At 58.1% G+C, this 24,250-nt stretch overlaps 4 protein-coding genes across 21 annotated transcripts; 2 read left to right on the forward strand and 2 right to left on the reverse strand.

Annotated features, from left to right (window-relative positions):
- Window positions 1-1,309: 1,309 nt before the first annotated feature.
- Window positions 1,310-13,002, reverse strand: RRP12 (ribosomal RNA processing 12 homolog). 5 transcript variants are annotated; one of them, XR_011726767.1, is made up of 35 exons: window positions 12,467-12,776; window positions 11,582-11,820; window positions 11,403-11,486; window positions 11,096-11,172; window positions 10,805-10,910; window positions 10,518-10,634; window positions 10,275-10,413; window positions 9,839-9,966; window positions 9,482-9,580; window positions 9,313-9,404; window positions 9,124-9,235; window positions 8,878-8,975; window positions 8,640-8,754; window positions 8,253-8,395; window positions 8,004-8,125; window positions 7,826-7,890; window positions 7,552-7,714; window positions 7,299-7,453; window positions 6,874-6,941; window positions 6,601-6,694; window positions 6,249-6,407; window positions 6,055-6,135; window positions 5,868-5,973; window positions 5,649-5,756; window positions 5,379-5,536; window positions 4,943-5,034; window positions 4,673-4,831; window positions 4,346-4,521; window positions 4,101-4,214; window positions 3,937-3,986; window positions 3,589-3,667; window positions 3,278-3,345; window positions 2,780-2,862; window positions 2,277-2,578; window positions 1,310-1,883 (listed from the first exon to the last, which is right to left on the reverse strand). XR_011726767.1 is itself a non-coding variant. In XM_071748504.1 (34 exons), the coding sequence occupies exons 1-34, from the start codon at window positions 12,672-12,674 to the stop codon at window positions 2,476-2,478; spliced, it is 3,960 nt and encodes a 1,319-aa protein (XP_071604605.1). In that variant the 5' UTR covers window positions 12,675-13,002; the 3' UTR covers window positions 2,174-2,475. The 5 variants fall into 5 exon arrangements, 3 of the variants coding, with proteins under 3 accessions (XP_071604605.1, XP_071604604.1, XP_071604607.1); XR_011726768.1 differs by having other exon boundaries at window positions 1,393-1,880; XM_071748504.1 differs by lacking the exon at window positions 1,310-1,883 and having other exon boundaries at window positions 2,174-2,578; window positions 12,467-13,002.
- Window positions 8,058-15,595, forward strand: PGAM1 (phosphoglycerate mutase 1). Of its 2 annotated transcripts, none has more exons than XM_071748519.1 (5): window positions 8,058-8,068; window positions 13,096-13,285; window positions 13,605-13,879; window positions 14,362-14,542; window positions 14,632-15,595. In XM_071748519.1, exons 2-5 carry the CDS (start codon window positions 13,147-13,149, stop codon window positions 14,799-14,801), a joined length of 765 nt encoding a protein of 254 aa, XP_071604620.1. In that variant the 5' UTR covers window positions 8,058-8,068; window positions 13,096-13,146; the 3' UTR covers window positions 14,802-15,595. The 2 variants fall into 2 exon arrangements, with proteins under 2 accessions (XP_071604620.1, XP_071604621.1); XM_071748520.1 differs by lacking the exon at window positions 8,058-8,068 and having other exon boundaries at window positions 12,991-13,285; window positions 14,632-14,803; window positions 15,414-15,595.
- Window positions 15,596-16,073: 478 nt separating this feature from the next.
- EXOSC1 (exosome component 1) lies at window positions 16,074-18,435 on the reverse strand. Of its 7 annotated transcripts, none has more exons than XM_071748522.1 (9): window positions 18,228-18,328; window positions 17,932-18,047; window positions 17,704-17,778; window positions 17,415-17,470; window positions 17,073-17,161; window positions 16,814-16,847; window positions 16,629-16,679; window positions 16,468-16,552; window positions 16,074-16,336 (listed from the first exon to the last, which is right to left on the reverse strand). In XM_071748522.1, the coding sequence occupies exons 1-9, from the start codon at window positions 18,284-18,286 to the stop codon at window positions 16,230-16,232; spliced, it is 672 nt and encodes a 223-aa protein (XP_071604623.1). In that variant the 5' UTR covers window positions 18,287-18,328; the 3' UTR covers window positions 16,074-16,229. The 7 variants fall into 7 exon arrangements, with proteins under 7 accessions (XP_071604623.1, XP_071604626.1, XP_071604628.1 ...); XM_071748524.1 differs by having other exon boundaries at window positions 16,279-16,374; window positions 18,228-18,347; XM_071748525.1 differs by lacking the exon at window positions 17,415-17,470 and having other exon boundaries at window positions 18,310-18,435.
- Window positions 18,436-18,504: 69 nt separating this feature from the next.
- On the forward strand, window positions 18,505-24,161 carry ZDHHC16 (zinc finger DHHC-type palmitoyltransferase 16). 7 transcript variants are annotated; one of them, XM_071748512.1, is made up of 11 exons: window positions 18,505-18,616; window positions 20,301-20,553; window positions 20,778-20,972; window positions 21,191-21,279; window positions 21,414-21,529; window positions 21,765-21,898; window positions 22,120-22,167; window positions 22,741-22,826; window positions 23,070-23,193; window positions 23,266-23,336; window positions 23,679-24,161. In XM_071748512.1, the coding sequence occupies exons 2-11, from the start codon at window positions 20,317-20,319 to the stop codon at window positions 23,791-23,793; spliced, it is 1,215 nt and encodes a 404-aa protein (XP_071604613.1). In that variant the 5' UTR covers window positions 18,505-18,616; window positions 20,301-20,316; the 3' UTR covers window positions 23,794-24,161. The 7 variants fall into 7 exon arrangements, with proteins under 7 accessions (XP_071604613.1, XP_071604616.1, XP_071604618.1 ...); XM_071748515.1 differs by having other exon boundaries at window positions 21,501-21,529; XM_071748517.1 differs by having other exon boundaries at window positions 23,070-23,188; window positions 23,679-23,818.
- Window positions 24,162-24,250: the final 89 nt, after the last annotated feature.

A 24,250-nucleotide genomic window follows, 5' to 3' on the forward strand; every position in this document is an offset into this window, starting at 1 on the left:
TGGGGAGACCTTGGTGTGTCTGTGGGGAGCCCCAGAGTGTTTGGGGGAGGTGATGGTCCAGCTGAAAGTTGTGTGGCCACAGCTGCATGGGGCACATCTGTCCCTCAGCAGCAAGCACAGGGGACACAACCCAGGTATCCTCTATGGTAAGGAAAAAATATTTTACTTTTCCTCCTGATTTTAAGCCTTGTAATTCAAGGTGGACAACTGTCCCAGCCAGTCCAGGGGGCACCTGGGGCAGGTTGGTAGTCATCCCAACTTCTCAAGCGTGCCTAGCATGCCTGAGCCCACATCTGATACCTTGTGCTTTGCTGCTGTATCTGCAAGGTTAAGCTTTGCGACCGTTTCCTGCACAAGCAGAGGTGAACAAGGGGATAGCCAGGGGCTGCGGTAGCCTGTGGGAAGCAGTTGCACAGCTTAAGGATGGGTTAGGTGAGGAAAAAGCCTCCAGCCATCTCCCAGCTCAGCAATGAATGCCAAACATCCCTCCAGGTCCCTGTCTTGTGCTTCTCTGCAGGTAACTGCAAGTATTTGTGGATGACATTTGCAGGAGGCAGGACCCCACATCATCCTGACCCATAGCAGAGCTGTGCTCATCCTCCTGCACCACCCGGGGATGCAGCTCTGCTCCCTGCCAGGGACAGCTGCTGATGTCAGGACAGGATGATGCCTCCTCTCCAAGGGTTTCTACTGCATTACATGATTAATTAGCTGATTAACAAGATGCTGTTTCAGAAGAATGTTCTCTAGACAGCAGCTCAGGCATCCTCTGTGCTAATAAAACTGCTGTTCCACACAGGCATGCACTGATTTAAACAACAACATGCAAATGAAGAACAATACAGTGAGTAATCTGGAGCTTTTAAATGATTTAGCTACAGGCACTGTCTCCAAGAAGAGAAAGCAGATAGACAGGTAACTCTGGTGGGCCTGCAGCCACATCTTACAGGTGTTGGGGGCTCATAAGGTGACTGCTTTGAGTCTCTTCCTGTCCTGCCCTCAGGGGATGGATAGCATCAGGTCAAGGCTGCAGGCAGCAAAGGAAGATGGATGCAGCTCCTGCTGACTGAACATGGCCAGGAGGTGCTGATGGAGGCTGTTGACTCCCTTCTGGCAGGATTAGAGCAGCAGAATCTCAACATGGCCCTGGGGCTCACGGGTTCAAATGAGACAAGGCAGGACTAATACCAGTCCAAGAGCTTCTCCACCTCCAGGTTTTTAAAAGGATCTTAGTGAAAACCAAAAGGCATGTAAGAACTGCAAAACTGGATTTGCAGCCTCCAGAAAGAAGCCTGCAGTTAAGAAGCTCAACAAGCACAATCCCTTTAGTTTATTAGAAGACTGAGCAGCATTGTAGTTCCAATATGTAAGCAACCATGGTGGGAAATGACAAAAGACTAAGACCTTTTTAATAAAAAAGAGGAAGGCAAAGCCAGCCATGATGACAAATACTGTTCTTTGCAGTACAAGCAATGGGACCTGCATCCATACCCTCAGCTCCATTCCATTCAGCATGCTTTGGCCAAACATCATCTTTCAGGCTCAGTGCAGAAGCAGCTGGGCAGAAACAGACATTCAGGCCAACATACAATGGTTGGGCAGCTAAAGAGATTGAGGATTATTTGGGCTGCTCAGGCCTAGCTGGCAGAAGGTGATCAGAGGAAAGGGCTTTTCTCAGCTCTCATGGGTAAGGAAAAGGGCAAGGTGCAGAGGTTTTCCAGACAATCTGAAGACATCATTTTCAGCTAACTGCTGGGCCCTGCAACCAAGCATGGCTGATACAAAACAAGAGGCAGGACCAAAAACAGTGGCAGCCAAATAGCAGACACTCCCCCCACGGCAGAGATCCCCAGGCTGAGACCCTGTTCATCCAGAAGATGCTGCTAAGAGAGGGTTAGTGTCAGAAGATGGTTGTAGCAAATGACTTTTCACCATCTCTGGCTTCTCTCTTTGGCCAACCCATCACCAAGCTCCACTGCACTGCCAGGAGGACAGGGGACAACCCTCACTGCTCTGTACTACAGAGAGGCTCCTGGCAGCCCCCAGGCAAGGCTGGGGAGAGGGCTCTGACCCCATGCTGATGCAGAAGCCACCACCAGGGCAGTGGGCAGGGCACAGGGGACAAAGTGTGCACAGCCCTTAAGGGAAGAGAAGAGGAATCAGGGCTGGGTAGGAACAGTGAAAGTTTATCAACAGAAGGAATTATTCATTACACATTATTTGCCCCCCCAACACGCTTCATTACACATTATTTGCCCCCCCACACACACACATACCCCTGCACCAGGCACCCAACACCTTCCTCCAGGCACAGGAGGACATGGTATGAGGAGGTGGCTTCCCAGCAAGTCTCAGACAGATGCAGGCCATTTCCTGCAGAGGAATCCCCTCTGCTCCACACGCCAAGACCCTGTCCCCCAGTGCCCAGAGGCCACAGGGTGTTGTCTGTCCTCGGGCAGGTGCACTCAAGGCTCCTCATGGGCGCTGGGCCTTCAGATGGTTCTTGTGGCCGGCCTTGGCCCCACGCTGGGCACCCTTCATCAGGCTCTTGAACTGGCCTTGCATTTTTGCCTGCTTCCTGGAGGGAGGAAGGAGCAGGAATCTGGGTTAGCACAAGCACTGGGCACAGCTCATGCACAGGGTTGCTCCAAGCTCTGCATGGAATGGAGCAGAGGCTGGCAGTGGGTTCCCCACCCCTCAAAAAACACAAGAAAAAGTAGAAATCAAACCCGTGCTTTAGCCCTGTTCCCCACTCTGTGCCTTTCCAGGTGAGTCTCACCTTCTGTTGAGTCTAGCTCTGTTCAGGGGGATGTAGGCATAGGGGTCAAGCTGACCCTTCTTCTTCACATCACCTTTGCCTTTCTGTGGGAGACAGTGACATGGGAGATGATGCAGCACCAGGAGAGATTCATTTCTGGTGTCCTCTTCTGGTGCACTCCTGGCACCTGGTCACCGCAAGGATTATGTTGTAGCAGGGTGGTAGCTGAATATGTGGCCCTGGCAGCTGATTCCCCACCCCAGGCACCTGCTTTGAGCAATGAGTAGCAAATGGCCACAGCAAGGGCAGGGCTCCAAGATGAGCTGGAAACATTCACAGCTAAGGAGTGTTTGGCAGCTCCCTCTGGGAGCAGAAATTTTTCCCTCTAGCCTTAACACTGATGGCTGAGACCCTCAGTAAACACCCGGTGCATCCTGGTCCTCAGGCAGCAGCAATTCTGCCTCAGAAGAGCCCCAAGCACCTGCCCACACAAACCCTGAGAACCCTCAGGCCACTCACCTTGGATTTGTACTCTGCACCAAAGGCTGGCTTCTTGTCCAGCTGCCGGTGGATCCCAGAGCCTCCAGCTGAAAGACAAGGAACATTGTTAAAAAGAGGTGTTGGGGCTGTCCCTTTCAATTTTCTATGCTAAAATGCAAGCTGTTCCTGGTTTTGCCTCCAGCTCTTGGGTGTGAGGACAGCAGTGAAGCATGACCATTTCCCATGAGAACAGGAGTTCTGTTCCAGCTGCCCTGGAGTAGACCAGAGAAATGGGTACATGCTTCTGAACCCCTGGGGAGCCCCAGACTGGGCACAGGCAAATGACTTACCTCTATACTGAGAATAGCTCCCAGGCTCAGGTTCTTCATCATCTGGCTCCTCTCTGAACCTGTGCTTCTGGCTTTTCTTCTGCAGAAAAAAGCAGCAAGGACCCTCCAGCTGGCTTGTCCAGCTGGTTCTGCCCTCCCTTGGACACCTGACCTCCCATGGGGACCAGAGAGCTTTTAGACTGCCTGTGTATGTCCCCTGCCACAGCCAGCCCACACACCCCTCCAAGCAGCTGGTGCACATCTGGTGTGCCCAATGGCTTCTTGGGCAGAGCTGCCATGGCACAGACAGGAGTTTGGCACAGCCAAGTTTCCCCAGCATCCCCTCAGGACCATGAACCCCATACTCACACTGCGAAGACCCACATCTTGCAGCACATCTGCCATCTCCTCATCTGCTCCTATAGCACAGGACAAGAGGATCAGCGCGGGATGCAGGCACAGGACAACCCCTGTACTGTGCCAGCCTCCAGAGTGACTACTGGAGCAGGGTGCCCCTGCTCAACTGGCAGTACCTTTGGCTTCATCATCATCCACTTCCTCCTCTTCATGAATGATGAGTCGCCCATCCTCAGACACCTTGAAGCCATGGCTCACTCCTCCGGACCGTTTTGGGCCTGGCTTGGTGGCTGCTCATAGAAAAAGGGCTAATGGTCTGGGGAAGGACCCACTCCCCAGGAGCAGTCATACCCCCTGTGCAACACACCAGATCCCACACCCTACATCCCATCCCAGCCACATCAGAAGCTCCGCTCCTTACCCAGCACCCTCTGGGACACGTTGGGGTCCAGGAAATTGAGGGGATCATCCTCTTCCCCTTCCTTCAGCCAGGCCTGGCCTTTCTGCCGTGCTTGTTTCCTCCGCTCCTTGCTCCGCTGCCGTTCTTCCTTTTCCTCTGCTTCATCCTCCTCTGAGTCACCCAGTATCTCCTCCATGCTGGTCAAAAGGCAGAAGGGATGGAAATGGAACAAAGCCAGGGCTGCAGGCTCCAGCCTGTTGCACGGAGCACAGCAACTCCTGTGCTGAGGATGTCCCTATCTCCAGATCAAATGGGGCTGCTGCTTCTTCATCCCTGGTCCATCTTTACCTCTCTCCTCTGGGTTGTGCTGGTGCTGCCTCCTCTTCATCTGTATTTGCAGCTGCCTGCCTCAGGGCACGCTGCTTGCGGCTCCGGGCTTCTGCCTTGCGGATGTTCACCAGCACCTTGTGATACTCAGCTGGCAGCAGCCCCTTCACCAGCTCAAAGCTGACAAGAGCGGAGAGAGTGTTCAGTACCCACCTCCTCTCACACCACTTCCCAGGGAGCTCTCTCCCTGCCCAGCACAGCTCCAGCCCAACCCAGAAGCCTCTCGCTCACCCAAACTTGCGGATGAACCTGGTGAAAAGGTTTCGCAGCTTCATACGGAAATGGCGTGTCATGTCATCTGAAAGGTTCCCTAAGGCCTCCAGCTGCCAGGACAGAGACCCTTAACACCAAAGCACCTCTGCTCTGGGCATCCAGCTTCTCACCCTTCCCCTGCACACAGCCACCTTGCTCACCCTTCTGCTATTTCCCCACACCCACCCCAGCCAAGGCAATGGGGAGGTCTCTCCGCTCAGCAGGGTCCAATCCTGGGTGATCTCTGGCAGGTCCATGCCAGCACTCAGGAAGACCTCCTCAATGCCTTCTCAGACACTGAGATCAAGGTTATACCCCTGGCTCCCCCACAGGAGGAGGGTGCAGCTGGAGATGTCCAAGGCAGACCCAGCTCTGCCCCACCACTCTCCTCAGGGCATCCTGTGTGGGATCTCACCATTGTCTGCACATGCTTGGCCAGTAGCTTGGTGTCCACTAGCAGCAGCGTGACCTTGAGGAAGCCCAGGGCTGCCTTAACCACGTCTCGTGTGCGGGAGGCCAGCAGCAGACAGACGTTCTGCAGGAGTTGCTCCACCACACTCAGTTCCAGGTGATCTGTAAACACAGTCTCTCAGCCACAGCCAGCCTCCTCACAGCAGCCACATTCACTGGAGGGTGCTGCCCTGTCCCCCTGTGCTGTTCCCATCCCCTCAGCTCTTCTGCTCACCTTTGAACTCAAAAAACAGGCGGGTCAGCGCCAGAACTGTGCAGCTGATCATGGTGACCGAGCCCGTCAGCCCCGCGTAGACCAGGAGCAGGAACCGCTGCATGGCCTCTGCAGAAGGGGAATGACTCAGACCCCTTTCTTGCCCTCTACCCAGAAGCATCCCTGGCCTGTTTCAGCGGGGTGCTGGGCATGGGCCTGAGCAAACAGAACAGAACCCACCTTGGGGCGTGGGCCCGAAGCGTATGAATGCATGTCCCATCTCCACGAGCAACACAAAGGCATTCTTGCGGGCCCCCACCGACACCTCCTTGGTGCAGAGGATGACCTGTAGGCACATGGGCACATCATAATCCTGCTGTCCCCATCGTAGACAAGATTAGCTGGTTCCCCTGGGGACCACACTCACCTCTGGGACCAGGGCAGTGATGAAGGCCTCATGCTCTGCGGAGAGCTTCTTCACAATGTGGAAGAGGCACTTCAGCCGGGGCTGGGGAAAGAAACAACGCAGTGCTGGCACACCCAGAGACACACACCCAGCTGCCCCTGCCCCATCCCCTCCTGGCAGTGGCCAAGCTTGGCCACCACAGCCCTTGCTCTCACCCTCTTGGCCGGGGATGCTGCACTCTTGAGTGAGTCCAGCAGTGCTGCCTGCAGATCTGGCAGGTGGGAGCGGACGAAGGCCTGGCAGGGTGCGTGGGGAGCAGCACACACCTCCTCCAGCACACGGTATGCCTTCTTCTGCATGCTGCGCTCCTTGCTCTGCAGGGACAGAAGACACATCCCCACTGTCAGGGCAGCCCCTCACCACCGTGTCTGAAGGAATCCCCACAGCAGCCCATGCTGCTCAGCAGAGACCTGACCCCCTGCAGCAGCTGCTCAGCCTCCCAGAGTGTGGTCCAAGCTGGAAGCAAGCAGAAGGTGCCCTGCCTGTGGAGGCTGGTGGCCAACTCACCTGGAGGGAAGGCTGGATGGTGTGGTACAGGGAGCCCAGGGACTGCTCATCAGCATAGGGTGCCATTGCCACCACCAGATCCAGGATGGAGAGTCTGCAGCAAAGGAGGACACACAGGTGGGCAACTGCAGCACCACAAACACCGCCTGACCAAGCTGTGAGTTTCATCAGATGCATGAGAGTGGCATATCCCACACGGGACAGTGCAAGTGCCCCAAGTTTCCCAGAGGAAACTTGCAGCTCTACCCTTTGGCACCAGCCCCTGGGTGTTACCTGGCAAACTCAGAGCTCTCAGGACTGGTCAGCTTCTCACTGGCTTTCTGCAGGAACCCACACACCATCTGCAAGGCAGGTGCACAGAGCAAGATCAGAACTGACTGAAGGGAGTGCTTTTTCAGGAGTCTGCAATCCACCTGGCAAATGCTTTGCCACAGGACTTTGTGGAGACCAGAAGCACCAGTGGATGCAAAAAGAGACAAGCAAATTCCCAAAAGGCTCATGCACAACGCACCATATATGGCTGCAAGACTGGGAAATCCCAGACTGGTGGTTTGGAAGGGATCCCTCCTGACAAGGACAGGGAAAGGCTGTTCTGTGCCCTGATTCTTCTTGTTCTTTCCAGTCAGACACCCACCACAGCCCCATCAAAGTGGATCCAGCTGGGTAAAGCCTGCCCCTCTGCCCCAGGCTCCCCTCACCTTGGGGTCGGTGATGGTCAGGTAGGCACGGACAGTGTCCAGCACAGAACGGCGCTGAGAGCTGCTGCCTCCATCCTCCTCAGATTGGCTGTACACATTGAACAGGATAGGCAGGAAATTTTTGGCAAAGCGACCTACTTCTGCTCGCTCTGCATCTAGGGAGAGGATGACAGGGAGGTACGGATCAGCATCTCCCCACTCTGGGTCACCCCAGGGGAGAGGGACCCACCAGAAGGATCTGTCTTCCCCCGACCTGTCTTGCAGCCTTTGTGGATGAGGGTGCGCAGGGCCTGGCACACGGTGGGGCGGAGATCTGGGCGCTCGCTGATGGCCATGCCCAGGGTGCGGGCCAGCCCCTTGAAGGCCCCCAGCACATCCTTGGGGTGGGTACAGAAGCTGGGTAGCAGGGTCCAGATCTGGATGGCAAATGAAGAGGTAGGAAGCCTGAACCCTTCACTCATGTCACTGTACCCCAGCCTGGTACCAGAAATACACCATGGCATGGGCTCTGGGACACTCCTCAGTACCTGCCACTGCAGCGTGTCATAGATCTTGGCCTCCATACTCTTCCCAGCTTGGGTAAACTCCAGGGCTGCAGAAGAGAAGGGGGAAATGAGCAGAGCAGCAGGTATGGCAATACCCAGCTTCATCCCAGAGGACAGAAGGGAGGACTGCACATACTGGGACCCCCACTCTTCTCCTCACCTCTGCTTTTCAGGGTGGCTGCCAAAGGCAAGAAGTAGCTGGTGAAGAAGCCAAGCCGCGCGCCCCGCACGTGGTCCCGCAGCACCGGCAGGAGCCAGCTGCGGGGGAAATCCAGTGTCTCCCTGGGGAGGAAAGGCACAGGTCAGGGAAGCCCCTGGGCATGGGCAGAGCCCAAGCACCTCCAGCACAGTTGGGGGACTGAACAGGAACGTAACAGCTGCAAAGTTGCTGCCCTGTGACCATACTCACTCTTTGCCATCGATCTCCAGGGGCACAGCTTCCAGAATCACCTCGGGGCCCATGGTGCTCACAGCAGCACCCACTGCCTGGTCCACTTCAGAAGTGTAGGGGAAGTGTGGGGAGAGACGCAGGTCACACAGGGACTGGAGGCACTGTGGGGACAGAGCAGCACAGTCATAGAGAAGCCACAGAGGCAGGTTGGGCACCACTGCCAGCTGCCTTGCAGGTCACTGTGTTGAGTCCCAGCGCTGCACACACCCTGTCCGTGCACAGGCAAGACAGACAGCAGGCACAGGGACAGCCTCACTCTGCAGCTGGAGGGCAACGCAGCTCAGGCAGCAGAGCAGCCACCCACTTGCCTCCATGAGGAGCCTGTGCTCTCTCAGCCTGGCTCACCTTCCTCATGATGGGGTGGCACTGCTTCCCACATGTTCCAAAAAATACCTTCAGCACCTGCAGCACTTCATGCCATGCCGCATGGAAACGGTATGTCAGGCCTTCCTCCACTGATCTAGGGGGGAGAGAGATCAAGGTGTCCCCCAGGCCTGACAACCCCCATCATGGACTGGGCAGAGGCTGCCCAGAGCTCAGCTAAGTCCACTGTCATAGTCTCTTCCACGCCACCCCTCCTCACCTGAACATCTTGCACAGGTAGGAGGCAGGGGCTGGGGCAGATGCAGAGACAGTGCTCAAGTCCTCCATGTGGGGTGCGATGCACTCGCTCAGGAGGGTCTACAAGGGAAAATAGTAGTGAATCACCAATTCCCCAGCAGGAACAGAGAGGCACACTACTCTCCAGCAAGGTCCAAACCCTTGGTTAGAGTACCCCATGAGGCCCAGGGACAGACAGCTAGGGAGAGTCCCCTGCCATGTGTGGTACCTCCAGGGTCCGAGCTGCTGCTGCCACCACCTGGGAGTGTGGGGAGAGGAAGCAGTTCATGGCAGCAGAGAAGAGCCGGGGCAGGTGAGCCCAGCACAGGTCCTTCTGCAGCCTGGAGAAGAAAAACCAGGTAGGTGAGAGACACAGCAGCTGCCTCTCCCTCTGCCCAGCCACAGTCCCAGCCTGTACCTGCCCAGGTTGACATGTGCCCTCTCCATGGTGGACAACCAGGTCTGCAGCAGCTGTAGGTCACTTGTGCTGGGTACGTAGTCATAGAGGGCCTGGGGAAACAGAAAGGTGGGTGAGTGCAGTGGCACTGCCAGTCCTGTCCCTCCCCACACTGGCACCCCAAACTCACAGTGATGATCTGGGCATTGAGCTCGGCTGGCAGGCAGGCCACACTGGCCTGGGCACTGAAGAGGCTGTGGAAAGCTTGCATGGCACATGCTGTCACCAACTGCAATGGATACAGTGTCAGGAGAAGGGGACTCTGCCTTGCACCCACTGTCCCACTACCCCAGAGCAGGTTCCACCCTAGGAAGCCCAGCACTGCTGTGACTATGCCCCATTTTGAGCCTCCCTCTTCCACAGGAGGCAAACCAGCAAGCACCAACTGTCCCAGACCACATAAGCATCCTGCGTTTCCAGGTTCCCTGCTGGCAGCCAAGGGGGAAAGGGGCAGCCCTCACCATCTCTGGGGTGTGAGGACACTTACCACATGACTAAGGGTCATGACTCGGAGCAAGGTCTCACAGCAGGTCTTCACTATGGCTGCAGGGAAGCAGGGCAACAAGTCCCGCAGCAGGGCAAGGATATGCAGGGTGGTGGTTGCCTCCTTGGTGCCTGTAGGAGCAGAGAAATGTCTGAGCCCATGGCACCTCAAGGCAAAGTCCTACCTGAAGAAAAGCCCTCAGGACAGTGCTGGGGCTGACCCACAGAGCTGCAGTGAACACCTCCATGACTGCTGGGAAAACCAGCAACAGATGTGGCTGCAGACCCTCCAAAATACCTTAGATGTCCCAGAAGTGTCTCACACCCTCCTGAGCAATCCAGGGTGCTGCACCCTGGCCTCTTCCCTTCAAGTCCTTATTCTGCTACGGCCACAATCCTCCCCCATTCAACTGCAGACCCCTTGCTCCACTGTCACTCACCTCCAGCTTTTTCGATCTCCTGCACACAGAACTTGGCAGTGGAGGGTGCTGCAGGGTGATGCTCAGGGGCTGCATCTCCAAACATGAACTCACTGCCCCTCAGGACAGAGCACACACCGTACTGGGCCGCTTTCCGCACCTGGGGGAAGGAAAGCCAAGGTAGGTAGAAGCCATGGACACAGCCAGCCCATAAAACAAGCCACAGGGGCAGCATCATCCCTCATCAAGGCCGTGGGTGTTCACCTTGGGCTTGGTATGAATACAGAAGCTCAGCAAGCCGTGATAGACCTGGAGGGTGACAGGGTAGCTCCAGGCTGTCAAGTTCTGCTTCCGCAGCAGAGTTGCCAGACAAGAGAGGATCTATGATAAAAGAGCAACAGGGGTGTTAGCATCACCTCACAGAGACATCCCTTCACTGCAACAGCTTCAGGCAGAGCACCCTGCACCACCCTACAGCAGCAGCCTCAGCCCCAGCTCTCAGCAGACCCACAAGCAGAGCTGGAACAGCTGGCTGCCTCTTGGCTACTCACCCATCGCAGAGCAGAAGTGGAGCTGCTGCAGGCCTGTGAGGACACAATTCCCATGAAGGCTTTTGAGGCATCTGAGAATTTTTTTATAAGCACTGGGCTTGGTACTCTACCAGGAGAAAGTTACAGCATGTTAGTGAGATGAGAAGGCAGACATTGGCAGTCATGCAGGGAACAGCATTCCCAGTCTGGCCTGGCTGTGTCCTTTTCTCAGCCTGGGGAGCAGGGACAGCACCAGCTCCTCTTCCATGACATGGCCAAGTAACTCTCCCCACTCCTTTAACAGTCACTCACCTCTTTAGCACAAGGTTAAGCAAGTAGGCGACTGCAGCCAGGGACTCAGGAGACTCAACTGCCTCTAAGGTGGTCATCTGGGAAGAGAGGATGGATGAGTGAGGGGCAGTTTCATCCCAGGCCAGCCCTTTCCCAAACCTAGTCCTTGGGGACAGGGGCAGAGAAACCAGGAGCAGCCCAGCAGCATGTCTGCTCAAGGACACTCAGGGCCTCAGCACCTTCCTCCACTAGCCGTCCCTCCTGAGAGCCCACCTACACTGCCAACAGCAGTTCTTCACACACATACTCCCCACGAAAAGTCACTCACCAGTGCAGCAAAGTACTCAGTCTCACTCTCCTTTCCCCCCTGAGAACGGATCACCTCAGTCACGGCCGCCAGCACAGCACAGATCTACAAGGAGCAAGCAGCCTAGGTCAGTGTCCTCAGCCTGAGATCTGGGGAACCACCTGCACTGGACCCTCTGTGATGCTCCTGCCTGCTCATACCTCTTTGTGAGCAGCAGAGTTGGACTCCCAGAAGCGCTGCACCTTGCTGAAAGTGGCATTGGTGCAGTCGCTCAACCCACTCAGGAAGGTGCCAGAGGATTTTTCCGTGGCGGCCTCCAGTGCATCGTCCTCCTCCATAGGGAGCTGAGTGCTGTCGCTTTTCCGCTCCAAACGCAGGGATCCTGACTGCAGCTCATTGTGCAGCTTCACCGCATCCACTGTCAAGCTACTTGTCTCTGCTGGGGTGAAGAGGAATGCCCAGAACCGTGAAATAACATTGCTCTGCCATTCATTCCAAAACACCCAAACTCCCTCCCAGGCAGACTAACTTGACTGGAGCTCATCTCCAGCATGGGATATACGGATGCTGCTTCCCCCCAGTGGGAGAAAGCACAGTGACAACTGGAGAGAGATCACCTGTCCGCTGAAAAGAAACCAGAACGCAGCTCAGCTATCTGCTCTGATGAAGTAGAGCATTGCATCCTCACAAACACATCCTGGTGTACCGAGAATTTAACGTTGAGGTGCTGTCTAGGCTTTGCCCTATTCACTTTCTTCCACCTGCACCTCTGGCACCGTGGGCTTTTGGGAGCCGAATGGTTCGTGCCACAAGCCTGCGGGGACAGCAGGTACCCCGGTGGCTGCGGGCACGGCCCGGCAGGCACGGCTCCGTGCTCCGTGTCACCGTGACGGTAACGAGGACACACTCGCCATGCCCCGGGCTGGCTTTTCCTCCCCGATTTGCTGCCGCCGCCTGCACCCACAGCATGGGGACCAGCGACTCTGCTGCCCCGGGACCCAACTCCTTGCCCCGCAGCCCTCGCCGGGAAGGGCCAGTACAGGCCGCCCCAAGGCTGCTGCCCCCCAGCCTGTCCCTGCGCTCACCCGCGGGCCGGCTGAAGAAGCGGCTGCGGGCGGCCAGGCGGTGCTGGCGGGTCTCGGGGTTGCAGTCGCTGCTGTGGCCCTTCCGCCACCGCTTCAGCTTGCCGGCGGCGCCCGATCGCAGCCGCCCGCTCCGCGCCATGGTGTAGCCGGCTCCACGTGCCACCGGGCCACGCCCCCCTCCCTTTCCGCTTCCGGCGCCCGCCGCCATGTTGTGTGAGGGCAGCGCTGCCCTCGGTGGTGGCCGCCTCCCCGGGGCGGTGGGGAGCGGTGTCGGGAGGCCCCGTGGGGACACCCAAGGTTGGGGCTTAGATGGGAGAGCCAAGGGGCCATGGGATAGCGGCCGGCAAGAAAGTCTGTGCGACAGGGCACCGCTTGCATTCGGTCGGTTCCCGGGCTCGGCTGGGCACCCACGACGGGTTCCTGCGGGTGTATTACGGCGCCATGACGTCACACCCTGAAGGTCGCGCCGCCCTTCCCGGCCCCGCCATGAGCTACGTGCGCCTCCGGCCGGCCGCCGGTTTGCGCATGCGCGGCAGCTCTCTCCACCGGGAGGGGCGGGGCCGTGCTGGTAGCGTCAGTCGCGCGTGGCAGCAGCAGTAGCGGAGGTAACGCGGGGAGAGCGTGCGCCTGTGTAACGGCCTCCCATCAGGTTCCCCTCCGCTCTGCTCCGCTCCTCTGCCATGGCCGCGTATCGCCTCGTCCTCATCCGCCATGGCGAGAGCGCCTGGAACCTGGAGAACCGCTTCAGCGGTTGGTACGATGCTGATCTCAGCCCCGCCGGACAGCAAGAGGCGCGGCGCGGCGGCCAGGCCCTCCGAGGTACCGGGGAAAGGAGGAGCGGGAGAGGGTGATAGGCCGCGAGGTAGGGGGTGTGTGTGTGGGGTGACCAAGTACGGCCGCCTCAGGCCTAATGGGGATGGTTTGGGGGCTCTCTGGTACCGAGGGGAGAGCCTCGGGTTCTCCGATACCCGAGAGCTCCACTCTTCTCCAATACTAGCTTTCTCCTCGCCGCCGCCGGCGGGGAGGCGACCGGTACCAGTGCGTTGAGGCCGTTGCCCTTGGCCTTTCACTGGTTGCGTAAGGCCCGACATACTCACTTGCCCGGTGACAACTGTCCCCTTTTCCCGGTCTTTTCCAGATGCCGGCTTCGAGTTTGACATTTGCTTCACCTCGGTGCAGAAACGGGCCATCCGTACCCTCTGGACCGTCTTGGATGCCATTGATCAGATGTGGTTACCTGTTATCCGGACCTGGCGTCTGAATGAGAGGCATTACGGGGGTCTTACCGGTTTGAACAAAGCTGAGACAGCGGCAAAACACGGTGAGGAGCAGGTGAAGATCTGGAGGCGCTCGTTCGACATCCCCCCACCTCCCATGCAGCCTGATCACCCGTTTTACAGCTCCATCAGCAAGGTAAGACGTATTGCTCTCTGCCTGCCCTGCTGCGAGGCTCGTAGAAGCCACCTTAGATTTATCTTTGCAGTGTGGTGTGGCTTCCCCTACGGGGTCTCCCTGTTGCAGCAGACAAGTGTGTGGGTTGTGCATGGGCCAAGTTTGTCCTTCCCTCTCCCTGGGGAGTTGAACCTCTGGGCATTGGTCAGATAGATGGAAAGCAGAGGGGATGATATGTCTGTTAATCATTAGTCGTATGAGCCATGCATAGATGTTTGCTGTTTCTTCACCCAGAGCAAGCAATGTGGGGTTTTACTCAGAAGGGGTTCACAGCTGTCACCATAGCTTAGCACAACCTCAAAGCTGTTCCATTGCTTTTAAGTCTAGCTTTGCCTCCATGTATCACATCCCCAGGCACAGAATATGGGGGGGATGGTCCAAGGCCCTGCTTCTTCTTTTCTACACTGCATTTGGCTGATGTGTGAGTGTGGCTGTTCCCCCAGGACCGTCGTTACGCTGACCTGACAGAGGACCAGCTGCCAACATGCGAGAGCCTGAAGGACACCATCGCCCGGGCTCTGCCTTTCTGGAATGAGGAGATTGTCCCACAGATCAAAGAAGGCAAACGAGTCCTTATTGCTGCCCACGGCAATAGCCTGCGTGGGATTGTCAAGCACCTGGAAGGTATGTCAGCCCTTTGTGCGGATCTCCCCACTGCCCCAACTGGCACCATGTGAGTGGGGCCACAAGTGATGGCATCTCTGTGTCCTCAGGCATGTCAGAAGCGGCCATTATGGAGCTGAACCTGCCCACCGGCATCCCTATTGTCTATGAGCTGGACAAGAACCTGAAGCCTGTCAAGCCCATGCAGTTCCTGGGGGATGAGGAGACAGTGCGCAAGGCCATGGAGGCCGTTGCTGCTCAGGGCAAGGTCAAGAAGTGAGGGTGGGTAACAGGCTAGCATGTAGTAGAGCCCCCCCCCACTGTCCCCCACCCCTCTGTTGCACACCTCCCACAGCTGTAGTAACTTGGTAGCTGCACAGCTGAAGCAGCTCCCCAGGATTAGGTTCCAGGGATCAGGCTCCCCTCTGCAGACAGCTTGGGTGCTGGGGGCTGTGCGCACAGCCTGGTGTGAAGGGGAGCCCTGGCAGCACCCGTGCACCTCTCCGTGCTGAGATCCCAGCCCTTGGGCCTCATCTGCAGGGGGATGTGTAGAGCAATCCCTTGCTCTGAGAGGCTCCTCTGCTTTGCTTCCAGCAGGTCTTGTCACCTGGTTACTGTTGTTCCGTTGTTTGATTTAGTCATCTCAGGAGCAGTGGGGCAAGTGCAGTGCAGTGTTCAAAGTGGGTGACCTGTTCCCACAGGGGTGCAAAGCATAAGGACCTGGGGTGTGTAGATGCTGAAAGGGCTGTATTTTGGTTGTACCCAAGGGTGGTAATTGCACCTCTTGACCTCACTCTGCCAACCCCTGCTTTAACTTATTGCCTTTGGAGAAATGGGACGGAGGGAGTGAGCCTGTCACCCTGAGGTCCATGTCCACCACATCTTTCCCCAGCTGAAGCCCATCCCAGTCCTGCTGCTGAAGCAGACGCTACTGTGCCCCCTCCCAAGTGGTCCTGTCTCTGCAGCCTCCCCCCCTGCCAGCATTGCGAGCCTGGGCTTGCACAGGGTCTGTTTCACTGGCCAACCATAGCAGCTGTGTCTTGTTCCAGTTCAATAAAGAAGTTACATGCAATAGCAAGGTGTGGGTGCTCTCCTGCATGCCTCACCCGGCATCTCCTGCAGGCTCCTATCACGTGTCTGTGAGGCAGTAGCAGCTGCTGGGCACATGGAAGGTGTTCCGGGCTTGAGGAGAAAAGCACAGCTCTGCAATCTGGGGAGAGGGTGACGCCCTGCCACTTGTGGTTTTAAGGCACACCCTTGCTCCCAGAGGCAGGCAGGGCAGGTGTGGCCCGGCGGGACTGGGGTGCCCCAGGATTAAGCTGCAGCCTGTACCAGTTATCCATGGGACAGGGACAGAAGCTGCTCTGCATGCTTGAAACTGACCTGTTGAGGGAAGAGGCTGGAGACAGCACAGCCCAGCCACACACCAGAGCTCTGCTGTGGCAGAACTGGGTTGCTCCCTTCCCCAGCTGCTGTGCTGGGGAAGCTTGCTCCACAACAGGCTGCAGCAGCACCAGCCACCCCGATGGGCTGTAACTGAGCAGAGCACAGATCTCTCAAAAAATATTTATTATTCAGAAATAGAAAATTCATCCTGCAAGCCAGGGCCTGTCTGGCTGTTCAGGCTAGGGCAGTTGTGAAGGAGGCTGGAGTCCACGGGAGGCTCTAGCACCACAGCCCCCCCTGTCCTTGCCCCACAGGGTCCCTGCTAGGTCTGCAGGAACTGCGGCTGCACACGGGCCACCTTACGGAAGTCCTTGGTGTGTGTCTGTGGGCACTGCATCTCACACCAGCTGATGGGCACCATCTGCACCCCTAGGGACACCACACATCAGGCATTCCCCTTCCCAAAACTGAGTTCCTCAGAGTGGAAAGGGAAAAGGAACAGCCATCCAACAGGGATGAGGCAGGCTTGCCTGAGATGGGGCCCTGCAGCCTCTCCCTACCTGCCTCGCTGCGAGCCACCACCACACCCAGCTCGTTCTCTGCTGTGCTCAGCAGGTAGTTGGACTGTGCATCTCCCAGCGAGATCTGGTCAGAGGGAGGTTAAGGGAAAGGTCTACCTGAGGACACTAAGCAATCACAGTCTTCAGCAGGAAAAGGATACAACTTTGGCCAGAACTATGTCACCAGGGCGGAAACTCTTGTACACTTCTACCTGCACAGGAGAGAGCCACCAAAACCACACAGCATGTTGGGGTGCTCACAAGCAGCAAGACGAGAGCTCCCCACCAGCAGAAAAAGGAGTGGGGACAGCTGTGGTGTAGCAGTCACTGGCAGAGCCTCACTGACCTTATCTTTCTCTGTGGCTCGAATATCTTCTCTCCTGAAAAAGACAAGGAATCTTGTCTTGGCACCAGCAAGCAAAGGCGACTCTCTGGCCTTGGACGGAGCTGCCCCGGCCTCCCTGGGTGCTGGCCAGGACATGCTGGATGCCTGCCCAGCGCTCCTGGCAGAGCAGCTGGCTGCACAGCTCAGAAGAGCTTTCCTTCCCCACCGAGGATGGGGCAATTGGCACCCCATCCCACAGGAAGCCCAGTTCAATCCCTACCGTATGGTACCCCGGAAGCTGGACTTCAGCGGTGTGGAGCCGACATACAGGATGTGCACCTTGGCAAAGCGGGAGTTGATGCTGCAAACCTGCCCAGAGGAAAAGGGGAGTAAGGCAGGGAAAGGGCAGGGAAAGGGCAGAGAAAGATAAGGCTTTCCTGTCTCACTTGGCATTCACCCTGTGACCAAAAAGAGTGGGACAGCCAGCAGTGAGCCAGACAAGCAAGATGATCCTTGTGCAACTCAAGACTCGGGAATAAGTCTGAGACCTGCTGTGAACCTGGTCTCTCGTCTCTCTCCCACCATCAGGACCATAAGAAAATAAATGCATGCTCCATCCTACCCTTTCTCCAAGCTGTCCTAGGCACTGCCGTCCACACAGTGGCCCCAGAAAGAGCTCTGGAAGTGAGAGGAAGGAAAAAATTCCCTCCAGCCTCAGGGAAGGTGATCCCTATGCCAATATCCATGTGACAATATCTGGCTTCTATGTAAACAAAGGATTGCTGGGAAGCCACTAAGCTGCCTCTCCTCTGTTGGGAGCTTTGTGGAGGGCACTAATGAGCCCAGTGTCTCCTGAGCCCACCCTGTGGACATGCAGGAGGAAACCTCATCCCAATGGAAGGAAACCCTACCTTGCATGTCACCACGGCTCCCACGTCGGGCAGGAGCTGGGACTCGGCGTCTCTTACCACCGACACGACAGGCAGCTGTGGAGAAGCAGACAGGAGGGTTGGCTTGGGGCACGGCCAGGGCGGAGGGTCAGGCTCGCAGCAGGCACCGACCAGCCTTTCCAATCGGGAAGGGGGTGCGCAGCTCGGTAGTCGGTGCGGGGAAGGGCAGGATCCCGCGGCCGTGCTCACCCCGCTGTCCTCGCTCCTCTTCTCCAAGCAGCCCGCCAGCGAGGAGAAGATGAAGCCGTGCCGGGTGTAGGTCCCGCTGCCTGCCGTGGCTTCCTCCGCGCTGCACAGCCGCTCGCCTGCGGGACAGGGGCTTAGGGTCTGGCACCGCCATGGCACCCTTCCTCCCGCTCCTCCTCCGGGGTTCCCATCCCCGCACCACTCCCGGATCCGGGCCGAGTGCGGCGGGACAGCCCTTCCCGTGTCAGTCCTCTCCTGCAGCCTCCGCCCGCAGGCATCGGCTCCAGGCCGCCACTTACCCGGGCAACCCCACCTCCAGGAGCCCCCACGCCTGCCCCAGGCACCCCACCACCATCATCTCCTACCCGGGCCCGCACTCACCGGGTACGCAGTACCGTGCGGGAGGCGCCATGTTCGCTGACGGCAGTACGCCCGCAGAAAGCCCTTCATCCTATTGGTCCTGGGCGGCAATGCCACGATGTGAACGGCGCGGCTATTGGTTCTCCACGATTACCCGGGCGCGCTGCCTGCTGGGAGTTGTAGTCCAGCGCCGACAGAGGGCGCGTCCCGTCATGTGCGATCGGGCAGCGCATGCGCAGTGCGTGGCTCGGAGGGTGCTGCCGGTGGGGTCGTGAGGGCGGCGGGGTGGCCGGCATGGAGGCGGCGGGCGGGGGAGCTCGGGCGGCAGGTAGGGCGGTGGTGCCGGACGGGGTGTCCTGGGCCTGGGATGGACCGTGGGTCCGTAGGGCTCTGAGGGTGTCGGGGGTCTGGGAGGCGACTTTGGGGGGGGGGGGGGGGGAAGGGGTGGTGGGTTTGCTGTGTCGCTGGGGATGCCGGGGGTTATGGGGCTGCATGCGGTAGGGCTGGCGGCTCTTTGCTGCTGTTACGGGCACCCGCTGCGTGATGGGGCTGGGAGCCAGGGAATGTCTTGGCGCTGTGGGATTGGTGCTAGTGAGCTGTGGGAGCTGGGTGCAGCGGGGCCGGGCCCCGCTGGAGGGTGCTGCAGGGATGGTAGTGGGTGGCTGGACCCAGCGGGAGCGGGCCCCCGGCGGTGCCTGGGTAGGAGGGGCCAAATCTAAGGGTGTCCCCCGAGGCCGCGATGTTGCTTCTGTTCTCAGCTGTGCTCGTGTTCCGCTGGGCTGTGGGCTGGGCCGTGGGCAGGCTGATAGCCGGAGCCCCAGTGCCTGAGCGGGTCAAGGAGGGTGCGTGGCTCTGCTGGGGCCTCATCCTTGTGGCTGTGCCGCTGTCTGCAGGCAGGTGCCCGGCGGGGGCAGAGGGGGTTCCTGCCCTGTCCCTAGCAGCATGAGCAGGCTGGCTGCCTGCCCTGTGGGCTCCTCGATTATCCGCCACCAGCTGTCGTAGACGAGGAAATCTCTGTGATTTGAGATGGCAGCCTCAGGGAGGGGGGAGCCATCTGGGTGGGGAGGTGCTGGTGGGTCTGATGTCCTCATGTACAGCTGCTCCCAGCCTTGGCAGCAGCCCCATGCACATCTGGTGGGGTGAAGGGGAGACCTTGGCTCCCCATCTTGAACGCCCTATCTGGATGATGCAGCTTCTGCCCCTTCTCTCCCTGCTGTGCAGCCCTGCAGCTGTGCAGTGGGCATGGCTGCACAGGGAGCTGGAGCTCCTGCTGGAGAGGACCCTATGGTGTGACACCGCTGCCTGGTACTGCCTGACACTGCACCAAGGCAAGTGGTTGGGCCAGGCTCAGAATGTGCCTTTGCAGGACCTCAGGGCAGCCTGCTGCTTAATATTGATGGGCACTACCTGTCTGGAGGTCTGGGGGTCCCAGCCCTGCAGATCATTTTCCCAGCTGCTGGGCCAGCTCAGGTTCTTCCTTGCTCCCAGTGCAGCTCTTGGTTGGAACAAGGGGCTTAGCAGGCAGGGGAGCACTGCACAGCATCGCCTCAGCCTGGGACTGCCCCTAGGTCACACCATTGCTGGTGAATGGTAGATCCAGATGAGAAGTGCTGGGACTTCCAGAGTGGAGTTGTGAGGCTGACAAAGATATGGGGTGGCCTCTGTGTCTTGGTCTAGCGTTTGAGGTGAAGTGCTGATCCTCATGCCTTCTCTGGTTTCCTCTGAGTCAGACTCTCCATCTTGCTCCCCCATCCCCCTCCCCACTGGGAAAAATGAGATGGGACCAATGTGTACCTGAGCCCAGACACCAAGAGGCCTGTGCCCCTGCTCCACTCAGAAAATTGTCCCAGTGGCAGTGGCTCCATGGCCTCCAGAAGTCAGGGCTCAGCTACATCTGCTCTGCATCCTTGTGCAAGGTGAAGGAGAGGTCCCTGCATGTCCAGGAGAGACCCTTCCTGAAGAACATCCAGGCAGTGGGGTGGTCTGCCCACACTGAGCTCCTCTCCCCCCAGGTGTGGTGTGGCAGGGATGAGGAGCCAGCAGCGGGTGTTTGCAGCAGTGATGCGCCTGCTCCTCAAGTGCCTGCGGCTGGGCCGGCGGCGGCGGCTTAAGCTGGTGCGTCAGGCAGAGCAGCTGTGGCATTATTGGCACCTCTGCCTCCGCTCCCTGCTCTACAACTCCTTCACCAATGGCGACGTGGTGCTTGACTCTCTCTTTGAGCCCATCTACTGGCTGGTGGACCATATCACCCGGTGGTTTGGTGTGGTGAGTACCATCACTGGGCAGGGAGGAACCTGGCTCTAGGAGCTAAAGCGAGCATGCTGCTGGGACAACCAACTCTCAGGGCTGCCTGTGGTCTAGGCAGGAAGGGAGAGGGGACCTCAGCATGTGGTTCAGATTGTTTTCCTTAGGCCATATTCTGTGCCTTTCCCCAGGTAGCCAGAGGCAGGTGATGCCTGTTCTGGTGACATAGGCCCCTTTCCCTTTAGGTATTTGTGGCACTGGTGATCAGTCTGACAAGCTCCATTGTGGCCATTGTGTACATCTGCCTCCTGCCCCTCATCCTGCAAACCTACACACCTTCTTGGATCTGCTGGCACCTTGCCTACGGACACTGGAACCTTGTCATGATTGTCTTCCACTACTACATGGCCATCACCACCTCACCAGGGCACCCACCGCAGGTGAGGCACCAACTGAAAGCACACAGCTGGGGACTGGGGGCCAGCTACGTATGAATGATCACTGGGAGCAGCTAGACCAGCCTGGTGGAGTCATTGTGGGAGGCATCTGCCAGATCAGGGCAGTGAGGCTGGGCAGTGTGAATTGGGGGATCACAGGGGAGGTGAGGAACCTGGGGAGCAGAGCCTGGGTGCACAAATCTCTTCTGATCTGTGTGCAGGCCAAGGACAATCTCACCGGCGTCTCGATCTGCAGGAAGTGCATTGCCCCCAAGCCAGCTCGCACTCACCACTGCAGCATCTGCAACAGGTGGGCTCCCTCCCTCTGACCACCACAGCACCTTGGGCAGCACCCAGGACCCCTCTCCTTGCTCCCTACCATGCTGTGAGACTGAAGCCCCCTCCCCTCTGCTGTGCTGGCTTCTTGCCTCATCTCTTGTACAGCCCACAGGCCTGGGGGTGCTGCCTGACCCCTCCCAAACATGGTGCTTGCTCTGGAACTGACACTGGCACTGTTCTCCTCTCTCCCAGGTGCGTGCTGAAGATGGACCATCACTGCCGTATCCTTCTGCGATACTAACCCACCGCGCTGTCCTGGGGGAGCTGGCCTTGCTTCCCCCTTCTCTCCCTGCCCCGCTCCTCTCCCAAGTCAGCCAGAATGGGGAAGTCTGCTGGGAATCAGGCCTAGAAGAAACAACCTGGCCACTGGGATGGGTTTGGACCCTTGGTTACACACCTTTACAGTTTCACACCTACAAACCTTTCACAGTTACACACCTTTAACCCCAGAAGCAGCCTGGCTAAACAACTGCGTGGGACACTACAACCACCGCTACTTCTTCTCCTTCTGCCTGTTCATGACCATGGGCTGCATCTACTGCAGCATCAGCAGCTGGGAGATGTTCCGGGATGCCTATGCAGCCATCGAGGTGAGCAGGCAGGCCCTGGCCCTCACCCTGCTGTGCACCCTGCCTGCCTGGGCTCCCTGGACTGAGCTTGCAGAACAAGGCTGGGCCAGACATGGCCTTCTGGTGACTTTGCTTCCACTCTCCTGTGAGGTCCCCAGTTGCCCTGGTCCTGCAGGGGGGTGAGGGAGAAGGGCCCTGCCTTCTGAGACACCTAACTGGTGCCCTGTTTTCCATCCCCCTAGAAAATGAAACTACTTGAGAAGGAGAGACTGCAGGTGGCTGCCAACCAGGTGGGACATCCCTGCGTCCCAGCTGCTCCCAGGTGGTGTGGGGCAGAGCTGCCCTGTATGCTGGGTCTTGCTTGGGGTCCTGCTCCTCAGGAGCTCCCCACAGCCAGAGCTAGTCCCCACGCTCATCTCATGTATTGGAGAGCTGGGGCTGGCTGGGCAGCTCTGCTACAGTCACCCCGTCCAGCAGTTTAGGGTGTGCTTCCCTGTGCACCCAGCTTCTAGGGGCTTTGGCTGGTGGCAGCTGCATGGCATGTGCTGCTCAGGCCCTGCTCTCCTGGAGAAGCTGTAGCAGTGCATGCACATCTCACCCTCAGCATCAGCTGTGGTGTGGTGCAGTCCTGACCAGTCCTGCCCAAGGATGCTCTCTGACCCCTGGCCCACTGCTTCTCACCCCTGTGCCAGCTCTCAAGTGTCTGTCTGTCTTGTGGTTGTCCCTATCACCTTGGTTGTTGTGTTGGTTTCAGCCGCAATCCTTTTTAGCTCAGCATCACTGAAGGCTGCAGCAGTCCCCTTGTGGGGCTCTAAGCTATAAAGCAGTCTGGGTAATCCCACCTCCCTTTGGTCCTTTTTCAGACCTACTACCAGACCCCACCACCCACCTTTTCCTTTGGCCAGCGAGCTTTCCACAAGAGCGTGGTCTACCTCTGGGTCCTCTGCAGGTAACGGGGCCCAGGGACTTGCTGCAGGGGTGCTGGGGGAGCAGCGTGCAGCCCTGACTGTGACATTGCTCACCCTCTACCTCCCCTGGGGTGGGCTGACCTGCTCTAGCTCTGGCCTCGACCCAGAGAGACTGCAGCTCTGTCACAGGATTAGAGCAGCTCACCCACTTACGCAGCCCTTAACAGCTGTGGCAGCAGGGAAGGAAGGCCTGCATGCAACCTGCTGTCCCTTGCTGTCCCCAGCTCAGTTGCTCTGGCCCTGGGTGCCCTCACGCTGTGGCATGCTGCCCTCATCACGCGTGGGGAAACCAGCATTGAGCGGCACATCAACAAGAAGGAGAGGCAGCGACTGCAGAAAAAAGGCAAGGTGAGCACAGCCCAGTGCGGGAGGGTTGGCTATGGCAGATCCAGGTGTGACGTGCTTCTCCCTGGCTGGCAGGTCTTCAGGAACCCCTACAGTTACGGAGGCTGGGATAACTGGAAGGTGTTCCTGGGCGTGGACCTACCAAGGTAAAGCCCCTGCTTGGGAGGGTGGTGGCTCAGAGAGCACATGGGGGGTGCTGGGACATTGGGGCTCTCCCTGTGCAGTTGGGGGAAGAGCAGGACAGCAAATATCCCATGGTGTGTGATGCAAGGAACAGAGGACCCAGGCATCAGCTACCTTGTGACTTCTTAACCCTGTCTGGTGGCAAGCTTTGGCCTTCCCAGCACCCCTTTGCCAAGAGAGCCCCAGCTGAGCTCAGCAATGGTGGCAGCTGAGGAACTCAGGCTCACAGCCCTGCCTCAGCTCTGCAGAGCAGATGAGCACAAAGACTCAAGCCTGTTGCTGCATCCTCATTCCTCTCCCCACAGGCACTGGCTCACCCGTGTCCTGCTGCCCTCTCCTCACCTACCCCATGGGTCAGGCCTGAGCTGGGACCTGCCACCCTGTGTGAAGGAGCACCACACGCCGCTCCTGGCCCTCTGAGGCTCAGCTGCTGCAGCCATCCCTCCCCGCAGGCAGGGGAGTGCACAGAGGACCTGCTCTGCCACGGCTGCTCTTTGGCCCAAGTGCCAAGGTGAGTGCTGGCACGTACTGCTGACTGGAGCCATGGGAAACCTTGGACAGTGTTGGTGCCTGGACACCTAATCTTGGCTCCTTGGTGGCTGCGGGCAGCCTCGGGGAAGGTGGCAGAGCTGCTGCTCCCCACTCTAGCACAAGGTGCTGCCCCATCTAGCACAGGTACTGCCCAGCTCACTCTCCAGCAGGGCTGGGTGCAGAGGATAGCACCGCTGCCCCAAGCACTCCCAGGGAGCCTTTTTAACACCATCCAATAAATAATTAAATTTTTTTTTTCTAAGTGAGCCTGGCTCTTTTCCTTGGTGGGAGGTGCAGGAGAGGGAACTCCATAATTTCCCAGTGTGGCAAGAGTAAGGGCCTGTGA

The sequence above is a fragment of the Heliangelus exortis genome, chromosome 7 (assembly GCF_036169615.1).
Source record: "Heliangelus exortis chromosome 7, bHelExo1.hap1, whole genome shotgun sequence".
Classification (NCBI taxonomy): domain Eukaryota; kingdom Metazoa; phylum Chordata; class Aves; order Apodiformes; family Trochilidae; genus Heliangelus; species Heliangelus exortis.

What these genes read in the sequence shown, in the direction of transcription:
- RRP12 (XM_071748504.1), bottom strand. Translation starts at nt 12,674, where the DNA reads ATGGCGGCGGGCGCCGGAAGCGGAAAGGGAGGGGGGCGTGGCCCGGTG. An exon ending in TCAATGCCCAGATCATCACT is followed by an intron (nt 9,405 to 9,481) that starts GTGAGTTTGGGG and finishes CTGTTTCCCCAG; the next exon opens with GCCCTCTATGACTACGTACC. An exon ending in ATGACACGCTGCAGTGGCAG is followed by an intron (nt 7,715 to 7,825) that starts GTACTGAGGAGT and finishes TTTGCCATCCAG; the next exon opens with ATCTGGACCCTGCTACCCAG.
- PGAM1 (XM_071748519.1), top strand. Translation starts at nt 13,147, where the DNA reads ATGGCCGCGTATCGCCTCGTCCTCATCCGCCATGGCGAGAGCGCCTGG. An exon ending in CGGCGGCCAGGCCCTCCGAG is followed by an intron (nt 13,286 to 13,604) that starts GTACCGGGGAAA and finishes GGTCTTTTCCAG; the next exon opens with ATGCCGGCTTCGAGTTTGAC. An exon ending in TTTACAGCTCCATCAGCAAG is followed by an intron (nt 13,880 to 14,361) that starts GTAAGACGTATT and finishes CTGTTCCCCCAG; the next exon opens with GACCGTCGTTACGCTGACCT.
- EXOSC1 (XM_071748522.1), bottom strand. Translation starts at nt 18,286, where the DNA reads ATGATGGTGGTGGGGTGCCTGGGGCAGGCGTGGGGGCTCCTGGAGGTG. An exon ending in GAGCCACAGAGAAAGATAAG is followed by an intron (nt 16,680 to 16,813) that starts GTCAGTGAGGCT and finishes TCTCCTGTGCAG; the next exon opens with GTAGAAGTGTACAAGAGTTT. An exon ending in GGTGGCTCGCAGCGAGGCAG is followed by an intron (nt 16,337 to 16,467) that starts GTAGGGAGAGGC and finishes TGGTGTCCCTAG; the next exon opens with GGGTGCAGATGGTGCCCATC.
- ZDHHC16 (XM_071748512.1), top strand. Translation starts at nt 20,317, where the DNA reads ATGAGGAGCCAGCAGCGGGTGTTTGCAGCAGTGATGCGCCTGCTCCTC. An exon ending in CACTGCAGCATCTGCAACAG is followed by an intron (nt 21,280 to 21,413) that starts GTGGGCTCCCTC and finishes TCTCTTGTACAG; the next exon opens with CCCACAGGCCTGGGGGTGCT. An exon ending in CTGGGCGTGGACCTACCAAG is followed by an intron (nt 23,337 to 23,678) that starts GTAAAGCCCCTG and finishes CTCTCCCCACAG; the next exon opens with GCACTGGCTCACCCGTGTCC.